Raw genomic sequence first — 18,790 nt, 5'->3', positions numbered from 1 at the left:
CTCTATGGGTGTGGGTCGGATTTGACACACAGCGCGCTGATGAAATTCTTGGTGACTTATTTTCAATAGGAGATCACAGGTGGTCTATACACTTGCATGCAATTTCCTTCAGAGGACTTATTGGACTTTGTTTATTAATTTTTTTGATTATCATTTCTTGATTACAATTTTTTTTTTTTTATTGAATATTTTGCGCTACTGTGGACTTACAGTATCTCACAAAAGGGTACACCCTTCACATTTTTGTAAGTATTTTATTATATCTTTTCATGTGATAACACTGAAGAAATGACACTTTGCTACAATGTAAAAGTAGTGAGTGTACAGCTTGTATAACAGTGTAAATTTGCTGTCCCCCAAAATAACTCAACACACAGCCATTAGTGTCTAAACTGCTGGTAACAAAAGTGAGTACACCCCTAAGTGAAAATGTCCAAATTGGGCCCAAAGTGTCAATATTTTGTGTGGCCACCATTATTTTCCAGCACTGCCTTAACCCTCTTGGGCATGGAGTTCACCAGAGCTTCACAGGTTGCCACTGGAGTCCTCTTCCACTCCTCCATGACGACATCACAGAGCTGGTGGATGTTAGAGACCTTGTGCTCCTCCACCTTCCGTTTGAGGATGCCCCACAGATGCTCAATAGGATTTAGGTCTGGAGACATGCTTGGCCAGTCCATCACCTTTACCCTCTGCTTCTTTAGCAAGGCAGAGGTCATCTTGGAGGTGTGTTTGGGGTCGTTATCATGTTGGAATACTGTCCTGCGGCCCAGTCTCCGAAGGGAGGGGATCATGCTCTGCTTCAGTATGTCACAGTACATGTTGGCATTCATGGTTCCCTCAATGAAGTGTAGCTCCCCAGTGCCGGCAGCACTCATGCATCCCCAGACCATGACACTTCCCATCACCATGCTTGACTGTAGGTAAGACACACTTGTCTTTGTACTCCTCACCTGGTTGCCGCCACACACACTTGACACCATCTGAACCAAATAAGTTTATCTTGGTCTCATTAGACCACAGGACATGGTTCCAGTATTCCATGTCCTTAGTCTGCTTGTCTTCAGCAAACTGTTTGCAGGCTTTCTTGTGCAACATCTTTAGAATAGGCTTACTTCTGGGACAACAGCCATGTAGACTAATTTGATGTGGTGTGCGGCATATGGTCTGAGCACTGACAGGCTGACCCCCCACCTCTTCAACCTCTGCAGCAATGCTGGCAGCACTCATACGTCTATTTCCCAAAGACAACCTCTGGATATGACGCTGAGCACATGTACTCAACTCCTCTGGTCGACCATGACGATGCCTGTTCTGAGTGGAACCTGTCCTGTTATACCGCTGTATGGTCTTGGCCACCGTGCTGCAGCTCAGTTTCAGGGTCTTGGCAATCTTCTTATAGCCTATGTAGATGTATGTTATGTTATGTAGAACAACAATTCTTTTTTTTTATATTCTTAGAGAGTTCTTTGCCATGAGGTTCCATGTTGAACTTCCAGTGACCAGTATAACAGAGTGAGAGGGATAACACCAAATTTAACACACCCGCTCCCCATTCACACCTGAGACTTTGGAACACTAACAAGTCACATAACACAGAGGAGGGAAAATAGCTAATTGGACCCAATTTGGACATTTTCACTTAGGGGTGTACTCACTTTTGTTGCCAGCTGTTTAGACATTACTGGCTGTGTGTTGAGTTATTTTGAGGGGACAGCAAATTTACACTGTTATACAAGTGATACACTCACTACTTTACATTGCAGCAAAGTGTCATTAATTCAGTGTTGTCACATGAAAAGATATAATAAAATATTTACAAAAACGTGAGGGGTGTACTCACTTTTGTGAGATACTGTACACTTATATGATAATCATGAATTCTGTATTTTCACACGTTTGATTCATATGATGCCTCTGCATCGCCTGTTTTTATCCCCTAAAATTAAAGCCAAATAAACTGCGCTTGATGTCAAAAGTAAATGATATATGCGGACATATCAAATAGTATGTAATCTCTCTGAACATGCAATAAGTGTGATTAATTCAATGTGACCAATGTGTAAACAGTGAAACAACAGCACTCACTGATATAGGAACACTGTACGTACACATACACATGAAGAAAATAATGTTGTGCTGTCTCTTTAAATCATACATTTTTTACAAAGGATTAACATAGTGTATTGTTATTATTATACAGGATTTATATAGTGCTGACAGTTTGTGCAGCGCTTTACAACATTAGGGCAGACAGTACAATTACAATACAATTCAATATAGGAAGAATCAGAGGGTCCTGCTCGTTAGAGCTTAAAATTTAAGAGGGAGGGTCAAGTAATACGAAAGGGTAATAACTGTGGTGGATTAGCTGATGAAGAAAATAAAAGTGCAGTTGTTAGGTGGAAGGCTTCCCCGATAGAGCAAAGTTCTCAGGGATCGCCTAAAAGTAGATAGATTTGGAGATAGTCTGACAGATTGGGGTAGGGTATTCCAGAGGTTGGGAGAGGCTCGGGAGAAGTCCTGGAGGTGGATATGGGAGGAGGTGATGAGGGAGCTAGAGGGCAGGAGGTCTTGGGAGGAACGAAGAGGGCGATTAGGTTGGTATTTTGAGACTAGCCTAATGATGTAGCTGGGGGCAGAGTTGTGGATGGCTTTGCAACTTAATGTTAGTCTTTTGAATTTAATTTGTTGGGAGAGTGGCAGCCAATGGAGGGATTGGTATAGAGGTGTAGCAGACGCTGAGCAGTTTGTAAGGTAGAGTCTCTGGCAGCAGCATTTACAATGGACTGAAGGGGGGATAGTGTACAACAAAACAAATAATGGCAAATACAAAATCTTATCAAATAAGTGGGACGAGCGCTCAAACACATTCTGATATAAATCAAGTCCGATAAAAACTGGTGCAACAGGGATCCTCAGTGCAAGTGCTTCATTTGTCCACCAAATCAACAGATAGAACCACTTAACAGATACCTGGATCTCACAACAAAAAGGAAGTCTAAAAGCGCTTTATCACAATGGTATAAAACCCAACACAAAAATTCCAACACAATTTATGAAAATAAGAAGAGGTACTCACAAGAAGTATTAAGAGCGTGTAGAACAAAACACTGCTTCGCGAGTGAGCGCAGTGATGTCACCCCTAATGCTCCACTTGACGGATTTCAGCACAACCTACGTCATCTGGGGGCATATGCTGCACCATCTCTTAGAGCTGCACAATTAATCGTTAAAAAAAAAACGTGATCTCGATTCAACCCCCCTGACGATCTCTATTGCAGAGTTTGCCAATTCTTTCATATAAGTGGAGAGACTTATCTGCTCACTCAGCTGTCAAAAGAAAACATCTGGGCAGTCTGCCAAGTTTTTAAAATGAAACATTGTAACTAACTCTTCCTTCTTAGATCAAAGGGATGAACTTCTGAGTGAAAAAAAATCCAGGCAGTCTGCCAAGTTTTTATTTTTTTTTTTTTTTTTTTTTTTTGAATTTTTTTTATTTTTTTTTTATTTTTTTAGTCTGCCAAGTTTTTAAACAACATGTAAATGCAGGAAGTTTAACCACTTAAAGTCTAAATCTTTTTCTGACACTTGTTTCTTAAGTTAAAATCAATATTTTTTGCTAGAAAATTACTTGGAACCCCCAAACATTATATATATTTTAGCAGAGACCCTAAGGAATAAAATGTCAATTGGTGCAATATTTTATGTCACACTGTATTTGGCCAGCGGTCTTTCAAACGCAATTTTTTTGGGAAAAATGCACTTCAATTAATTAAAAAAAAAAAACGAAACAGTAAAAGTTAGCCCATTTTTTTTTGTTTTAATGTGAAAGATGATGTTACGCTGCGAGAATCGTGAGAGAATCGTGATCTATCTTCTTCTAAGCAAAAAAATCGTGATTCTCATTTTAGCCAGAATCGTGCAGCTCTACCATCTCTTCAATGGGTTGTGTTTGGTGGTGGTACTGCCTACTAAATGTGACAGGGACAATCATTTTTTGCCATGGGTGCGAAGCATCATGACCACAGCTTGTGAATGCCCCTATCCACTGCCTTTGGAGCTTAAGGGGAGTGGTAAAAATGCAGCTCAATCGCAAACGAGACCTATTAAAGGAAAACACTTTCAAGAGTGTTGATTTGTTGGTCCCCCAACATGCGTTGTGGTTCTTCCCACCAGCCCCTATGTCATTAAAGTGTTACTAAACCCACAACAGTAAAATCAGTCTGTATATGCAGTAAAGCATGCTTGTTATACTCACTGTGGAACCTAAGGGGTTAATCCTCTGCATTATGTAAACAGGCTGTTTGATTCCCATCTTCTCTGATCCTCCCCTTCTTCCACTGTCCCCAATCCATCTGCTGAAAGCACAGAGCTTTTGGAGTCACTCAGTTTGATGTGTATTGCTAGAGAGTTTTTTGTTGTTGTTGGGAGGGTACATGTAATCAGCACAGGGCCAATCAGCACTGTCCAGACAGAGGGTCAGGGGTCATGCAGCCTCATAGAACAGTCAGAGTTGAATGACAACTCCTCTTACAAGCTTTAACCAGACACTGATAGAAGTCACAAGACTGCTATATACTGCTGATGAGAAAAGGTATTTAGCAGTTTATATAAGTAAAATAATCGCATTTCCATGTTCTGTGTACTGTGAGAGACCAGATATAGTGCATGCAGGGTCCTGGGTTTAGTAACACGTTAATATAGTGTACAACAAAACAAATAATTGTGAATACAAAATTTTATCAAATAAGTGGGATGAGCACTTAAGCAAAGGTGTCATTCTCCTGCTCATAGACTCCAATTAGAGCAAGCCAGACGGTGATGTGCCATGTGACAAAGAAACAAGAGACTCCATAGTGTAGTAAATTCCAACGCAATTTATTAAAAATAAGAAAAGGTAATCACAAGGATAGAAGTATTAAGAGCATGTAAAACAAAACACTGCTTTGCTCAGGAAAGCAAGCGTGATGACATCATAGGTAAAGTTCCCACTGACGCGTTTCATCATAACCAACATCATCCAGGGGCATATGCTGCACCATAACTTGAATGGATTTTATTTGGTGGTGGTTCTGGATGCCAAATGTGACAGGGGGATTTTTTTTTTTGCCGTGGGTGCAAAGCATCATGACTGCATGTGAACACCCCTATCCACTGCAGTGGCAGCTTAACAGGGCTGGTAAAAACGCAGCTCAATTGCAAATGAGCCCTTATAAAGAAAAACACTTCCAGGAGTGTCGATTTCTTGGTCCCCCAGCATGCGGTATGGTCCTTCCCACCAGCCTATGTCATGACATTCACTGCCCCCTATGTACAACTGTCACTGGAATCAGAAAAAAGATGTAACTAGGCAAATGTATCCTATTTACAGAAAACGCTTAAAAAAATTGTGATCTAATTGTGAAGTTTTGTGGGTGACGATCTGCTTTAATAATGAGCAGAATGTAATGATTGTGTCAAGGCTATTCAGTAACACTGATAAAATACAATATGCGGTATCCCACTCATGCGAAAAAGTGAAACCTGAAGGAATTTCAAGGAGTGAGGGAGAGGGAAGGCAATCATCTTAGACCCCTTTCACACTGGGGCGGTTTGCAGGCGGTATTGCGCTAAAAATACCGCCTGCAAACCGCCCCTAAACAGCCTCCGCTGTTTGTTCAGTGTGAAAGCCCGAGGGCTTTCACACTGAAGCGGTGCGCAGGCAGGGCGGTGAAAAAAGTCCTGCAAACTGCTTTTTTGGAGCGGTGAAGGAGCGGTGTATTCACCGCTCCTTCACCGCTCCTGCCCATTGAAATCAATGGGACAGCGCGGCTATACCGCGGCAATACCGCGGCTATAGCCGCGCTGTACAAGGGATTTTAACCCTTTTTCGGCCGCCAGCGGGGGTTAAAACCGCCCCGCTAGTGGCCGAATACCGCTGCAAGAACGACGGTACAGCAGCACTAAAAATAGCGCTGTTGTACCGCCGACGCCCCCACCGCCCCAGTGTGAAAGGGGCCTTATGGTTCCTCTTTCGCAGCAACTTCTTTATTTCTATTTCCCTCACAGGGTAAAAATCTGAAAGATGAACTCTAGACATTTAGAAAAGACACAAATTAATTCAGCTCTGTAACCATTAATACTAATATATATATATATATATATATATATATATATATATATATATATATATATATATATATATATATATATATATATATATAATTTATTATATAATTTATTTAATAAAGAAAAGCAGTGCAAGTATCTAGATTTGACCTGGTAGTGTAAGAGGAAGAAGCACAAGAGGTCAGTCAGTTCAAGTGCTGACAATAAGAGCCCTTTCACACCGAGCCACCCCGAGCGTCAGCAGTAAAGCGGCTCTATTTTTAGCTCCGTTTTAGCGGCGCTATTCGGCCGCTAGCGGGGAGGTTTTAACCCCCCACTAGTGGCCGAAAAGGGGTTAAATCTGCCCGCAAAACGCTGCTGCAGCGTCACTTTGCCGGTGGTATAGCAGTGCTGCCCCATTGTTTTCAATGGGTAGGGGCGCTTTAGGAGCGGTGAGTTCACCGCTCCTAATGCGCTGCAAAGAAGCTGCTGGCAGGGCTTTCTCTGACGCCCTGCCAGCGCAGCGCCCCAGTGTGAAAGCACTCAGGCTTTCACACTGGGTTTGCAGCTGGGGCTTTTTTCAGGCGCTATTTTTTACAGTTAAAGCGCCTGAAAAACGCCTCCGGTGTGAAAGGGGTCTAAGCATGCTGATAGGAGGAGTAAACAAAGTAACAGAGATCAGTTGGTCACTGTGCTGCTTCTTCTTTTGCTGTCCAGTCACAGGATAGGGTTGGTCCAGGACAACCTGGGCTCAGAGGAAATGGGTTGGGTGATGCTGGCTATTAGACTGAGGACATCTAGTGGCAGAAAAAAGTACTGTGTGGGAAATCTCTAGAATGGCGGAGAATTTTGCAGCTAAAGCTAAGGTAGGGATCTGCTGCCCTCCACTGTCTGTAATTGTAAGTGGCTGTACTTCTTGTCAAGGGGGAGGAACCAGGAGCATCTGAGGAGGACCCCAGAAAAAGGATCGTGGCAGCTCTGTTTTAAAACCACTGCACAAAGCAGGCAAATATGACATGTTTGTTTTTTTTTTTAAAGCTGAACCTTTAAAGGCACCTTTTGCAGAAACAATTCGCCACAATTCTGCCTGTGATTTCAAATCACGGCAAAATGCTGACCACTTTAGCTGCGGAAGGTTTACCCCCCTTCCTAAACAGGCCTAATCACACTGGCAGAGAAGTGCTAAACATCAGGGGCGATCAAAGGGTTAAATGTGTTCCTAGGGTGTGCTTGTTACTTTAACTGATAATTGCGCGGTCGTGCGACGCTGTACCCAAATAAATGTAATGTTCTTTTTTCCCACAAATAGACCTTACTTTTGGTGGTATTTGATCACCTCTGAGGTTTTATTTTTTACGCCTCAAACAAAAAAGTCCGGCAATTTTGAAAAAAAACCCAAAAAACTATATTTTTACTTTCTGCTATAAAACGTATCCATTAAAAAATTCAATTTCTTCATCAATTTAGGTCACTATGTATTCTGCTATGTATTGATTGGTTTGCGCAAAAGTTATTGCGCAAAAGTTATTGCGCCTACAAACTAATATTTTTATGGATTTTTTCTTTTCTTCAAGTAATGGCGGCAATCAGCAACTTATGGCGGGACTGCGACATTGCAGCAGACAAATTGGACACTAAGTGACACTTTTGACATTTTTTGGGAACCAGTGTAATATAGTGATAAAAAAAATGCACTGTCACTGTACTAATGACACTGGCAGAGAAGGGCTTAACATCAGGGGCGATCAAAGGTTTAAATGTGTTCCTAGGGCATGCATTTACTGTGGGAAGGCAGAGATCCTTGTTCCTACTTAGCAAAAACACAGGATCTCTACCTATCTCAAAGAACAGCGATCTGCCTTGTTTACATAGGCAGATTGCCGTTCTGCTAATCTCCTGAATGATCGGGGGGCAGGCGGCTCTCGCTGTGTCCAATCACAGCGGGAGTGGGTTGCTGGCGGTGCGTGCCCCAGACCCGGAAGTGTCAGATCATGTACTAGGTACGTGATCTGGCACCGAGAGGCTGCCCTGCCGCAGTATATGTGCATGGGGCGGTCACTAAGTGGTTAATGCACACTTGGGTGCCATTCATCTTGACACCCCAAACACTGTGCAATTTTACTGAAATTGTTGAGCTGCAAAATCCACAGGGATTAAAGCAAAACACGCTCGGCTGAGGGCCAAAATTTGGTCTCTAAGCTTCTTCGGAGCGACAATCACCCATTGGGTAAATGGGCTGCCCTATGTGAGGCACACATTTGTGCTACAAAATTGCGAGTGGGAACTAAAGTTCACACTCCCCCCCAGGTCTGGTCGGCCAGGTCCGGAGCACTCACTCTATGGTGGGCATCGTCACTTCACCCAGGCAACAGGCGGCAGGCATCACGGGCAGCTTACCTTCCCCTGCTCTCCTCCATGGGCATCACGGCAGCTTCCGTCTCCTCCCTCCTCCTCTGAGGCCAATCTGAAGGCTTCTCCTTTCGGCCAATCGGGAAATGGGTCTCAGACCCGCTTTCTGATTGGCCTGGAGGAGAATCAGTGTGAAAATAGTGAAAACTCGCTATTGTCACACAACTTGGTGGGCTCGGTATGCAGTGCTTTGTGCCCCGAGCCCACCCTATTTTGAACCTTATTAGAGCCTCTGGCTCTAATCACGCGCTTCAAATCACACCACACCCCCCATTGGAATTCATGCATCTAGCGGCCTGCATGGGGGCCGGACACATTGATGGGGGGGGGGCGGCGCCCGTGCCCCCTTAATGGACAGGCCGCCCCTGGTAAGCTGCAACATATTAGATGTTTGTTTTCAGGTTTAAAGGAGTTGTAAAGGCAGAAGGTTTTTTTTTTTTTTATCTTAATGCATTCTATGCATTAAGATAAAAAACCTTCTGTGTGTAGCAGCCACCCCAGCACCCCCCTAATTACTTACCTGAGCCCCATCTTTCTCCAGCGATGTCCACGAATGTCTAAGTTGCCCGGGACACTCCTCCTGATTGGCTGAGACACAGAAGCGGCACCATTGGCTCCCGCAGCTGTCAATCAAAATCAGTCAGCCAATCAGGGGAGAGAGGGGGTGGGGCTCCATGTCTGAATGGACACACGGCGCTGTGACTCGGCTTGGGCGCCCCCATAGGAAGCTGCTGACTGTGGGGGGCACTTGATAGGAGGGAGGGGCCAGGAGCAGCAAAGAAGGACCCGAGGATCGATGCTGCTCTGTGCAAAACCAACTGCACAAGGGAGGTAAGTGTAACATTTTTTTTTTTTTTTTAATGAGCCTTTACAATCACTTTAACCACTTGCCGACCGCTGCACGCCGATATACGCACAAAGGCAGCGGTGGGCAAATGGGCGTACAGGTACGCCCCCTTTAATTGGTGGGGTTAGCGGGTGCGCCACGTATAGCGTGACAGTGCCCGCGGGACTCAATGTCCGCCTGTCTCCCGGTGATCGTGTCACGGAGCCGCAGAACAGGGAAGTGCCTATGCAAACAAGGCATTTCCCCGTTCTGCCTAGTGACATGACAGAGATCACTGCATCCTGTCATCGGGAGCAGTGATCGCTGTCATGCGAGTTGTAGCTCATCCCCCCCACAGTTAGAATCACTCCCTAGGACACACTTAACCCCCTCATCGCCCCCCCTAGTGTTTAACCCCTTCCCTGCCAGTGTTATTTACACAGTAATCAGTGCATTTTTATAGCACTTATGATTGCTGTATAAATGACAATGGTCCCAAAATAGTGTCAAAAGTGTCCGATGTGTCCGCTATAATGTCGCAGTCACGATAAAAATCGCAGATCGCCGCCATTACTAATAAAAAAAAAAAATAATAATAATAAAAATGATATAAAACTATCCCCTATTTTGTAGATGCTATAACTTTTGCACAAACCAATCAATATACGCTTATTGTGATTTTTTTTTAACCAAAAATATGTAGAAATATATATATTGGCCTAAATTGAAAAAAAAAAAAATGTATATTATATATATATATATATATATATATATATATATATATATATATATATATATATATATATATATATATATATATATAGGGGGATATTTATTATAGCAAAATGTAAAAAAATATAGATTTTTTTTTTCAAAACTGACGCTCGTTTTTTGGTTTATAGCGCAAAAAAAAAAAAAAAAAAGCGCAAAGGTGATCAAATACCACCAAAAGAAAGCTCTATTTGTGGGAAAAAAAAAGGACGTCAATTTTGTTTGGGTGCAATGTTGCACAACTGCGCAATTGTCAGTTAAAGCGACACAGTGCCGAATCGCAAAAAAGTGCTTTTGTCAGGAAGGGGGTAAAATCTTCCAGGGCTGAAGCGGTTAATGTGGCTTTAACCCACCAGTAAGTCTTTTTGAAGTGTAGGAGGAAACTGGAGTACTAGTAGGAAACCCACGCAAGCACAAGGAGAACACGCAAACTCTATGCAGATAGCGTCTTGGGCTTTTAATCAATAGAAAGGAACGCAGGGAAGTCATTGAATAGGATGGGGATAGACACAACACACCAGGCACAGCAAACTTCTCCTGGAAAATCAAATGTTTTATAGGGTAAAAGGGGTGGAGTAGTTGGCTCTGGGATACCAAGTAGCTGAGGAATTTGGAAAGTCTTGTCCCTCCATCCTCATTCTGTGTCAGGAAAAAGGGGGGAGCTGGGAGGGATGAGGCGGAACAATCCAGACTGCTGACATAAGCACTGAGTGATTCACTCCTCACACCCACAGTGCAAGCCGTTCTTCAGGCTCTGTGAATTGCAGGCTGGATCTCTGTCACTTGTTGAACACAAAGCATCTAGAAGAACACAGAGCAGTGCTGGCCCATTCTGGAACCCTTCTGAGGACCATGGCGGACGGTCCTGTGCTCAGCTGAGAAGTCCTGCCACCATGGAGAAGACAGACGGGGGGAACGTGGAGGTAAGTCCTTCTCAATGAGCAATTCACAAGTAGAATTTTATCCTCTCAGCCTTAGTGCCTCCCATTCACTTCAATCCACGGCAGAATCAGCTTTGCATGTTTTTATGAATGTTAAATCCGGGGCGGTGGGCTGGGAAAGGTTTGGAATTCGACTGACTTTTTAAATTGTTTTTATACGTTGGACGGAAGCGGGTCTATGGGCCATGGTTGGCGACTCTCGGATTTTAAGGGATTTTTGCAGAAATTATTCTATGCAGACACCTCCAGGATTAAGACCTCTGGTCGATTTCATATTTAAATGCAGGATTTTTTTTTTTCTCAGTTATGCAAGTTTTTAATATGTGGAACTTTACTCACACAAAAAAAAAAAAAATGTGTGAACAGGCCCGCTTCGAGAGTAGAAGAGACTCCAAACTTTCAGTACAAGGTTATACATCATAGATTTCACAAACATTTACAGGGCGAAAACAAAAAATGGTTTTATAAATTAACAAATCAAATTCAAATGATTGGATACGTTTTAATTGGAGGTTTTTTGTGTTTTTTTTTTTTAATCGACATGATCCGATTTAGAGCAGCAGAATAAACTTCAATAAAAGCAAAGCAAAGGCATTTCAACACGAGCCCATCAGAGTTCTTCCTTACATCACAGTTCCCATCAAAGTCCACTCTTACATCAGAACCTCTTCTTACAGCAGAGTTCCCCTTTACATCAGAGTCCTAATCAAATTCCCCTTTACATCTAAATCCCCCTTACATCATAGACCCCCCCCCCCCCCCCACATCATAGTCCCTCTTTACATCAAGGTCCCCATCTGAGTTCCTTTTACATTAGAATCTCCCTTACATCAAAGTCCCCTCTTATATAAGAGTCCCCATCATAGTTCCCCCTTACATCAAAATCCTTATCAAAGTTTTCTTTAAAACTGGAAACCCTTCTTACATCAGAATCCCCCTTACATCATAGCCCTTCCTTACATCAGAGTCCCAAAAGTCCACGCTTACATCAGGTCCTCCTTATATGAAAGTCCCCATCCGAGTTCCCCCTTACATCAAAATCCTTATCAAAGTTTTCTTTAAATTGGAAACCCTTCTTATATCAGAATCCCCCCCTTACATCATAGCCCTTCCTTACATCAGAGTCCTCATGAAAGTCCACTCTTACATCAGGTCCTCCTTATATGAAAGTCCCTATCAGAGTTCTCCCTTACTCCAGATCCTCATCAGTGTCCCCTTTACATCAGAAATCCTTCTTAGCCACACACGGAGCAAATTTCTTTTCTGCAACTATAGGTTGCAGGGAGGAAAAAATTGCAAGATTCCCCCATCAGCACAAACAGTGTTGATGCGGGAAACCCTACTGCCGGGCCATTGTCTTCTCCAGCCAGGAGAAGACAGTTATCGCTAGCGGCTAAAGCAGGTGCTTGCGATAATTATCGAACAAATCTGGCAGGCTGGTTGTACCAAAGTTGATCGATTGATCAACTTGGTACATTCAGCCTACCCACTAATGGTTCAAATCTCAGCCAGTTGTTGCTGAACCAGCAGAGATTTGAACTGTGTATGGTCGGCCTTACATCAGTTTCCCCTGATGTCCTCATCATATTCCCTTTTACATCTGAAACCCCCTTACATTATACTCCCCCCTTACATCAGGGTCCTCATCTGAGTCCCTTTTACATTAGAATACCCCTTACATCAAAGCCCCCTCTTACATCAGGGTCCTTCCTTATATCAGAGTCCCCATAAGCATCTCCCCTTATATCAGAGTCCCCATCAAAGTCCCCTTTACATCAGAATCCCCCTTACATCATAGTCCTCCCCCCTGAGGGGCGGCACCACCACCAGTACACCAAACTTGACTATCTAATCAATGGATTGTATGTCGACACCCCAGGCGTGGGTAGTAGAAGGTGCTGTTCTAATTTAAGTTGACCAGAAATCAGAATGAGTCCTCTTTACATCAGAATCCCCCTTACATCATAGTCCCCATCAAAGTACCCTTTACATTGGAAATCTTTCTTGCATCAGAGTTTCCTCTTACATCAGAGTCCCCTTTATATCAGAAACCTCATTACATTAGAGTCCAACCTCACATCAGTTTCCCCATCTGAGTCCCCTTTACATTAAAAACCCTCTTACAATATAGTCCCTCATACACAGGGTCCCTATTTGAGTCCCCTTTATATTAGAAGCCCCCTTACATCATAGTCCTCCCTTACGTCAGAGTCCCATCAAACTCTCCTTTACATCAGAATCCCCCTTACATCAAAGCCCCCCCTTACATGAGGGTCCCCATCAGAGCCGCTTCAGAGGGCCAAATAAAATCTTGCAGTGGGCCAGATTTGTCTATCCCTGCATTAAGGTATTCTTACACACTTGTTGGCACTGTACACTGAGCTGCAAGTGCGCTGCTCAGCGTACAATTTCTGCTGAGATAAACGCACTAGTGCATATGCGTGGGAGTTACGTTATCCTGGCCAATTAAGATGGCTGAAGATTGGAACCTGGAAGAAAACTGGCCAAAAGGTGTCAGCTGCCGGCATGGAAAGTCATGGACACTACATCACTGGAGTAGAGTTGAGTATAGCTCTGCTTTTTATGGTCTGTTAGGTCACCTATTAATGTGCGTGGCATTAAGGCAGCCTATTAAAATAAATGGGCGATGCACCAAAACAGCCCAAAATGTGGGAAGAACGTTTTTGATGCAATACATCCCAACACAACAGGGTGCCACTCAAAATGAATGGCAATGCAAAGCGTCAGCGCATGTCAGTCAGATGTGACAAAGAACAATGGCTCCATACTGATCCATTGATCCGCTGATCTATCACATCTGATTTTTCCATGCAGTAAACAATTAAATCTTGGTGATTTTGCCACTTTAGAGTCCTCTAATCTCTCCAGCACATTCAAGCCCTGAAGAAGAGGGAGATCTTTGAGCCCTCAAAACGCATTGGCTGTTCTCCTTGTGAGCAAATATCAATATTCAAAGCGTTTGGGCGCTCAGACCTTTTGTTGGGCATGCCAATCTAATTTTGTAAACAAGCAGTTTTGTCACTAGTGGCAACTGGCCAATGTTGGAATCACTGAAAAAGAGCAAAGTACACGGACCCAGGGCCGTCTTTAATATTGATTGGACCCTGGGCAAAATTTTCTACCCCTCCCCCCCCCCCCCCCCCAGAATCCACTTGTCAACTATTTGCAGGCAACGTGGGCTGAAGGGGCAGCTGCTTTGGGCCCCACAACATTGACTGGGCCCAGGGCAGCTGCCCCTTCTGCCCCGCGTTAAAGACCTGCTCCAGGAGGTCGCTTTCTTGCAGGCCGAACCAGCAACGTCGACTCAATGTCGATCAATGTCGCTTTCCATCTAGTGGGAGAAATTCTGAAGCTTTTCAGCAAGCCAGGGAGTAACACCGAAGGAGCTATATTTAGCAATACTGCCTGACCTGTCACCGATTATAGGATAGCTTGTATGTCCTGGCCCTGATCCTGTCAAAGGGACACCTTACCCACAGCCTACTATTGCCATGCCAGCCAGATCTTTGCTGTAAGTGAATTTACTGTCTCTCCTAAATGAAATGATATTTCCATTTATCTAGTGTAGCGTCCACCAAACTACAGCAGCCTTGTGTTGTCACTGGTTGTCATATATGGAGAAAACACTTTTATTTGGGAGATAAGGAAGTCTAGGTCATTATTAAGTTATGGAATGTCATGAACAGACCACAAATAGAAGATTTACTCACCGGGGTCAACAATAGGCTGTCAACCCCAACTGGGGGTGAGTGTGATACCAAAAATTATTTTATAAGTTTTTTTGTTTTTTTTTTTGGTGGCCTTAGTTACACAGCTTCATCAGTGACATGTTCTTGGAAATTATTTAAAACAATAGGATACAGGGACATAAACATTGCAGACTTTGCATGCTGCAGCTTGTAGTGCCTTTCTGGTGAGTGAAAGTTGAGCAAATATCTGTGCTTGCGGATGGAGGGTATGTATGGACTGGTAATGCATGCCTCGTTTAAAGAGAAAATCCTGTTAAAAAAAAAAAACAATGATAAAATAAAACTTTTTATTATTAAAAAAACACAGACCAGCTCAGGGATCCAGTGTTGTCCACACCCGGGCCGATTCTTCACCGGTCCCCGGCACCACCATGATGACTGTGGGAAGCTGGTTGTGCTTCATGAATGGTCCCATAGCCTCCTGGTTCCTGCAAAGTGTCCCAGGTGGTTCCGCTCGGATCACCTAGGGGTCTTGGCTCAAAACCAGATTGAAGCACGTGTGTCCAACTTCAAATATATTTTATAGCTAGGATTACAGTAACTATAACAGAATATTGTTTGTTCAGTCTTGGTGTGTTTATTATAACTTCAATGCTAAGTTGTGCCCTGGATCTGCAACGATTATAGGAATTCAAGGGGACTCCAGAAGCTAGATCTTTGAGACACAGTTCCGAAAGCTGTTCCCCTCTACCTTTGGGTGTTCCCACTTTTTCAGCTGCAATCCACATAATGTAAAACACAAAAGAGGACTGGGAACCCTTTATCATAAAGCCCATATAGTGATCTCAGACAGGGTCCTTGAAGACTTAAAAATCCAAGATCATATTTTCTGGAGAAACCTTTAAATTTCCCTGGGCTGCGGTGAAAGTGTATATAAACACAAAGGCAGACTCGTGTATTGTGAAACACCTTTGTCCCAAGTCTACACACACCTTTGAGGGATGAGAGTTTCCTAAAGTATGCATACTTGCAGTTGAATTAGTGGAAGTGAAGCGTGTAGAGCTCACCGGTGATATGAAGATGACGAAGCAGATAAAGGATAGGAAGTACTTATTAGCTGAGAGCTTGCGCAAACATTCTGAAGATTCCTGACTCACTTGATTGTCAGCGATGACTGAGCTCACAGCAAAAGCCAAGCGAAAATGATTTTTGGAATAAGAGTTAATTTTTGTTCACTTTAAGGGCTCGTTCACATGCAGTGAGCCTCATTTTTCTACACACCATCATACATGTATGGTATGAACAGGACTCATAGAAAACAATGGTCTTCTACGTATCTGGCTCCCATCATAGATATGGGGTGGTGTGCAGAAAAATAAAGCTCAACAGACATGGCTTAAATGAGCCCTAAAGCCAGCCATAAACATGTAGCGCAGACCCCTGACAGGTCCCACTGATTTGCCCCAAGGGTTCTCTTCTTGGGGTGCAAGGGGGCTTTGGGATTCTCAAAATTTAGTGTACAAAGTAATTAGAGGACAATCTCCATTCTGTCTACTCTCTTTAGGGAACCTCCCTCTTGGCACAGACTAGAAGCACAAGCAATCCTGGGACTCTCAGCAAGTCCCACTACAGCAACACAAATTCAGTTGCTCAAAACAACAGACAGTCTCTGGGATCCTACATCAGGCCTCTACTCACGGTGTTCCCAGATACTTGGATACCTCCTGTCCAATATCAGCCAAATACTTCTCCTGTGAATCTCCAGGCCAGTGAACCCCCTTGACGTGGCCCAAACTGCTTTCAGAAAATAGGCCTCCCAAATCCCACTGAGCTGGGACCTCAATGAATTCCTGACGATAGGACCCCCAACTCCCACTAAGCTGGGACCTTGTTGATTTCAGATGATATGCCTCCCCTAGCTCTCACTGAGCTCGAACCTCAATGAACTCCTGACAATAGGCCTTCCAGCTCCCAATGAGCTGGGACCTTGACAAACTTCTGCAAGCTGCAGCTGTTCTGCCTAGAATTGCAGAAGCCCTTCAGACGGGGACTTTCTCCTCCTGGACAAGAATCCTGCTGCTCCTGGCCTCAAAGTATTTATACCCTTCTCAGCCACCCACTGGGCACTCCCCCAGGGGATCAACTGAAGCTGCATAAATATTTAGGTGGAGGGTCTGCCTCTAGAATCCATTAGAAGGCAGGGAGAAGCAGTTGAGCCTACAGCCAGTGAAATACAGCCAAAAATAATCATACACTGCTCCAATGTTTACTGAAAAGCCAAAAAAGCACTACATTTACCTGAGCCTTTCTAGCAACCTATTCTAGGAGAGTGCTACACATGGATTTGAAATTCGGCCAGTTCATCAGAGACCGCCCAAATTGCGATCAATGTATGGACTACCCGGTTGTACACAATTTGATCGTCCTACAAATAAAAGAACAAATACAAAAACCCCTATACATGATTTTAAAAGTTGAAGCACCAGTTCAGTAGCTTCACCTGATCTGGTTCTTCTTTCAGAGACTATGACCAGTCTTGTTTCATTATAGGCACTTGACTCAATGGTAAAATGATTACATTTTGCTTTGTTGCCGTACAGGAACTGCAGATTGTTATGTCTATGAAATGGTTCATTCATAAACAGTAGTCTTAGACACAGCTATGTATTTACTTACATACATTTATAAGCAGCATTTTGCACAGAGTACAGCTCAGTATATTGCACCATACCAATCCTTATGTGTGGTGTCTGCATTTGTTTTCTTTTTAGCGTACTGACCCTGCCGTATGCAGTAGTGCCCCTAGCCTAAATTTAGTGCTGCTCGGCTGTAATTTGCCTGAGCTTTAGTTGGTAGGTTTTCCCTAAGTTTAGTGTTATTGTTTGCTTCTTCCTGCTGTTGGGGAGTATGCCTGACAATAGTGTAAATCTGGCCATTGATGGATAAAATTCAGCTAGTTCAGCAGGGACCAACTGAATCTCGATCGGTGTGTGGCTGTCCCTGTTTAACAGAAGTTGACTGATTGACCTCCATCAATGGGACAAGCTGGACTGTTTCTTTCTAACGGCCGCTGATCATTGTATTCTGACAGTGCTGGGTGAAGCTGTCAGAATACAAAGTCCTGGCAGGGAGAAGAGGGAAAGGGGGAGAGTTGGGGGGGGGGGGATCCTCTATCTAACTCATTTATGAGGTTGTAGATGAAAAATAGGCAGCCAACAGCCTGAAACATCCAAGTGTATTTGCTACAAGGTGATAACAGGATAAAGCAGCTTACGCGTTTCAGCCAGTGCCCTTAGTCATAGCATTTGTGAGGTTGGCTGAACAGAAAAAAAAAAAAATAATACCAGTCAATGCTTTCGAAGAGAAAGGGCATTGGACAAGGGAAAAACTGGAATTGACCACAAAATGCATGCTTACCTCACGGGCTTTGATACTGTATGTTCCCGTTCTTCTAAGCTTTCTGCCCGAGGAAGTCGTGTTGTGCTACAGAGATGCCGAAGCATGGGGCCTAAAGCATCTGGTTGTCCTGCTGGAGGGTATACTGTATCTAGGGAAAGTGGGACAGGAAGGCAATTACCTGGATTGGGGCACCACGGATGAACCCTTGTCTGAAGGTTGTCCTGGAGAGCTGGGTAGAAGCTACTGCCATTGGACATTGCAGGAAGTTTTGGTGGCTAATCCTGGGGGTACCTGTGCTACACTGAAGCTGCTCTACAGTCTGTGTAGTATGGAGTGCCAGTCTGGATTAAAGGTCTTTTTTCTATACTGACTGCAAGTAGCGATATGGCGTCTGTATTTTTTGGGCTTTTTGGGTATCCTGTGGCCTAATCCCTCTCTTCCTAAGTTCAAATGGTCTTTTTTTTTTCTTCTTCTTTTACTTTGTTAAAACTGTCTTAAAATGAGTGGTGCCCATTTTCTTCCACATTAATAAGGAGTAAAATATTCTGCCGTGTTGTGAAATGCTAGTCCGCCAAGCCACTTGAGGGTCCCTAACCACCTTTAGCAGGTAACAGGGTGCCACACAAGATTTTTTTTTCCCCCCT

The 18,790-nt window shown here is 43.6% G+C and overlaps 1 protein-coding gene across 3 annotated transcripts in view; it reads left to right on the top strand.

The window, feature by feature from the left end:
* Positions 1-10,778: 10,778 nt before the first annotated feature.
* The window catches only part of INF2 (inverted formin 2), a 159,661-nt gene continuing 151,649 nt past the window's right edge, over positions 10,779-18,790 (top strand). Inside the window, exon 1 of one of the 3 annotated variants that reach the window (XM_073609962.1) lies at positions 10,779-11,019. In XM_073609962.1, coding sequence (XP_073466063.1) covers positions 10,990-11,019 — 30 coding nt within the window. In that variant the 5' untranslated portion in view covers positions 10,779-10,989. The remainder of the gene's footprint in view (positions 11,020-18,790) is intronic. The other 2 variants (XM_073609961.1, XM_073609960.1) reach the window with 2 other exon arrangements.

This window comes from Aquarana catesbeiana, linkage group LG13 (genome assembly GCF_042186555.1).
Source record: "Aquarana catesbeiana isolate 2022-GZ linkage group LG13, ASM4218655v1, whole genome shotgun sequence".
Lineage (NCBI taxonomy): Eukaryota > Metazoa > Chordata > Amphibia > Anura > Ranidae > Aquarana > Aquarana catesbeiana.
This window is presented reverse-complemented; position numbering and strand designations above follow the sequence as displayed.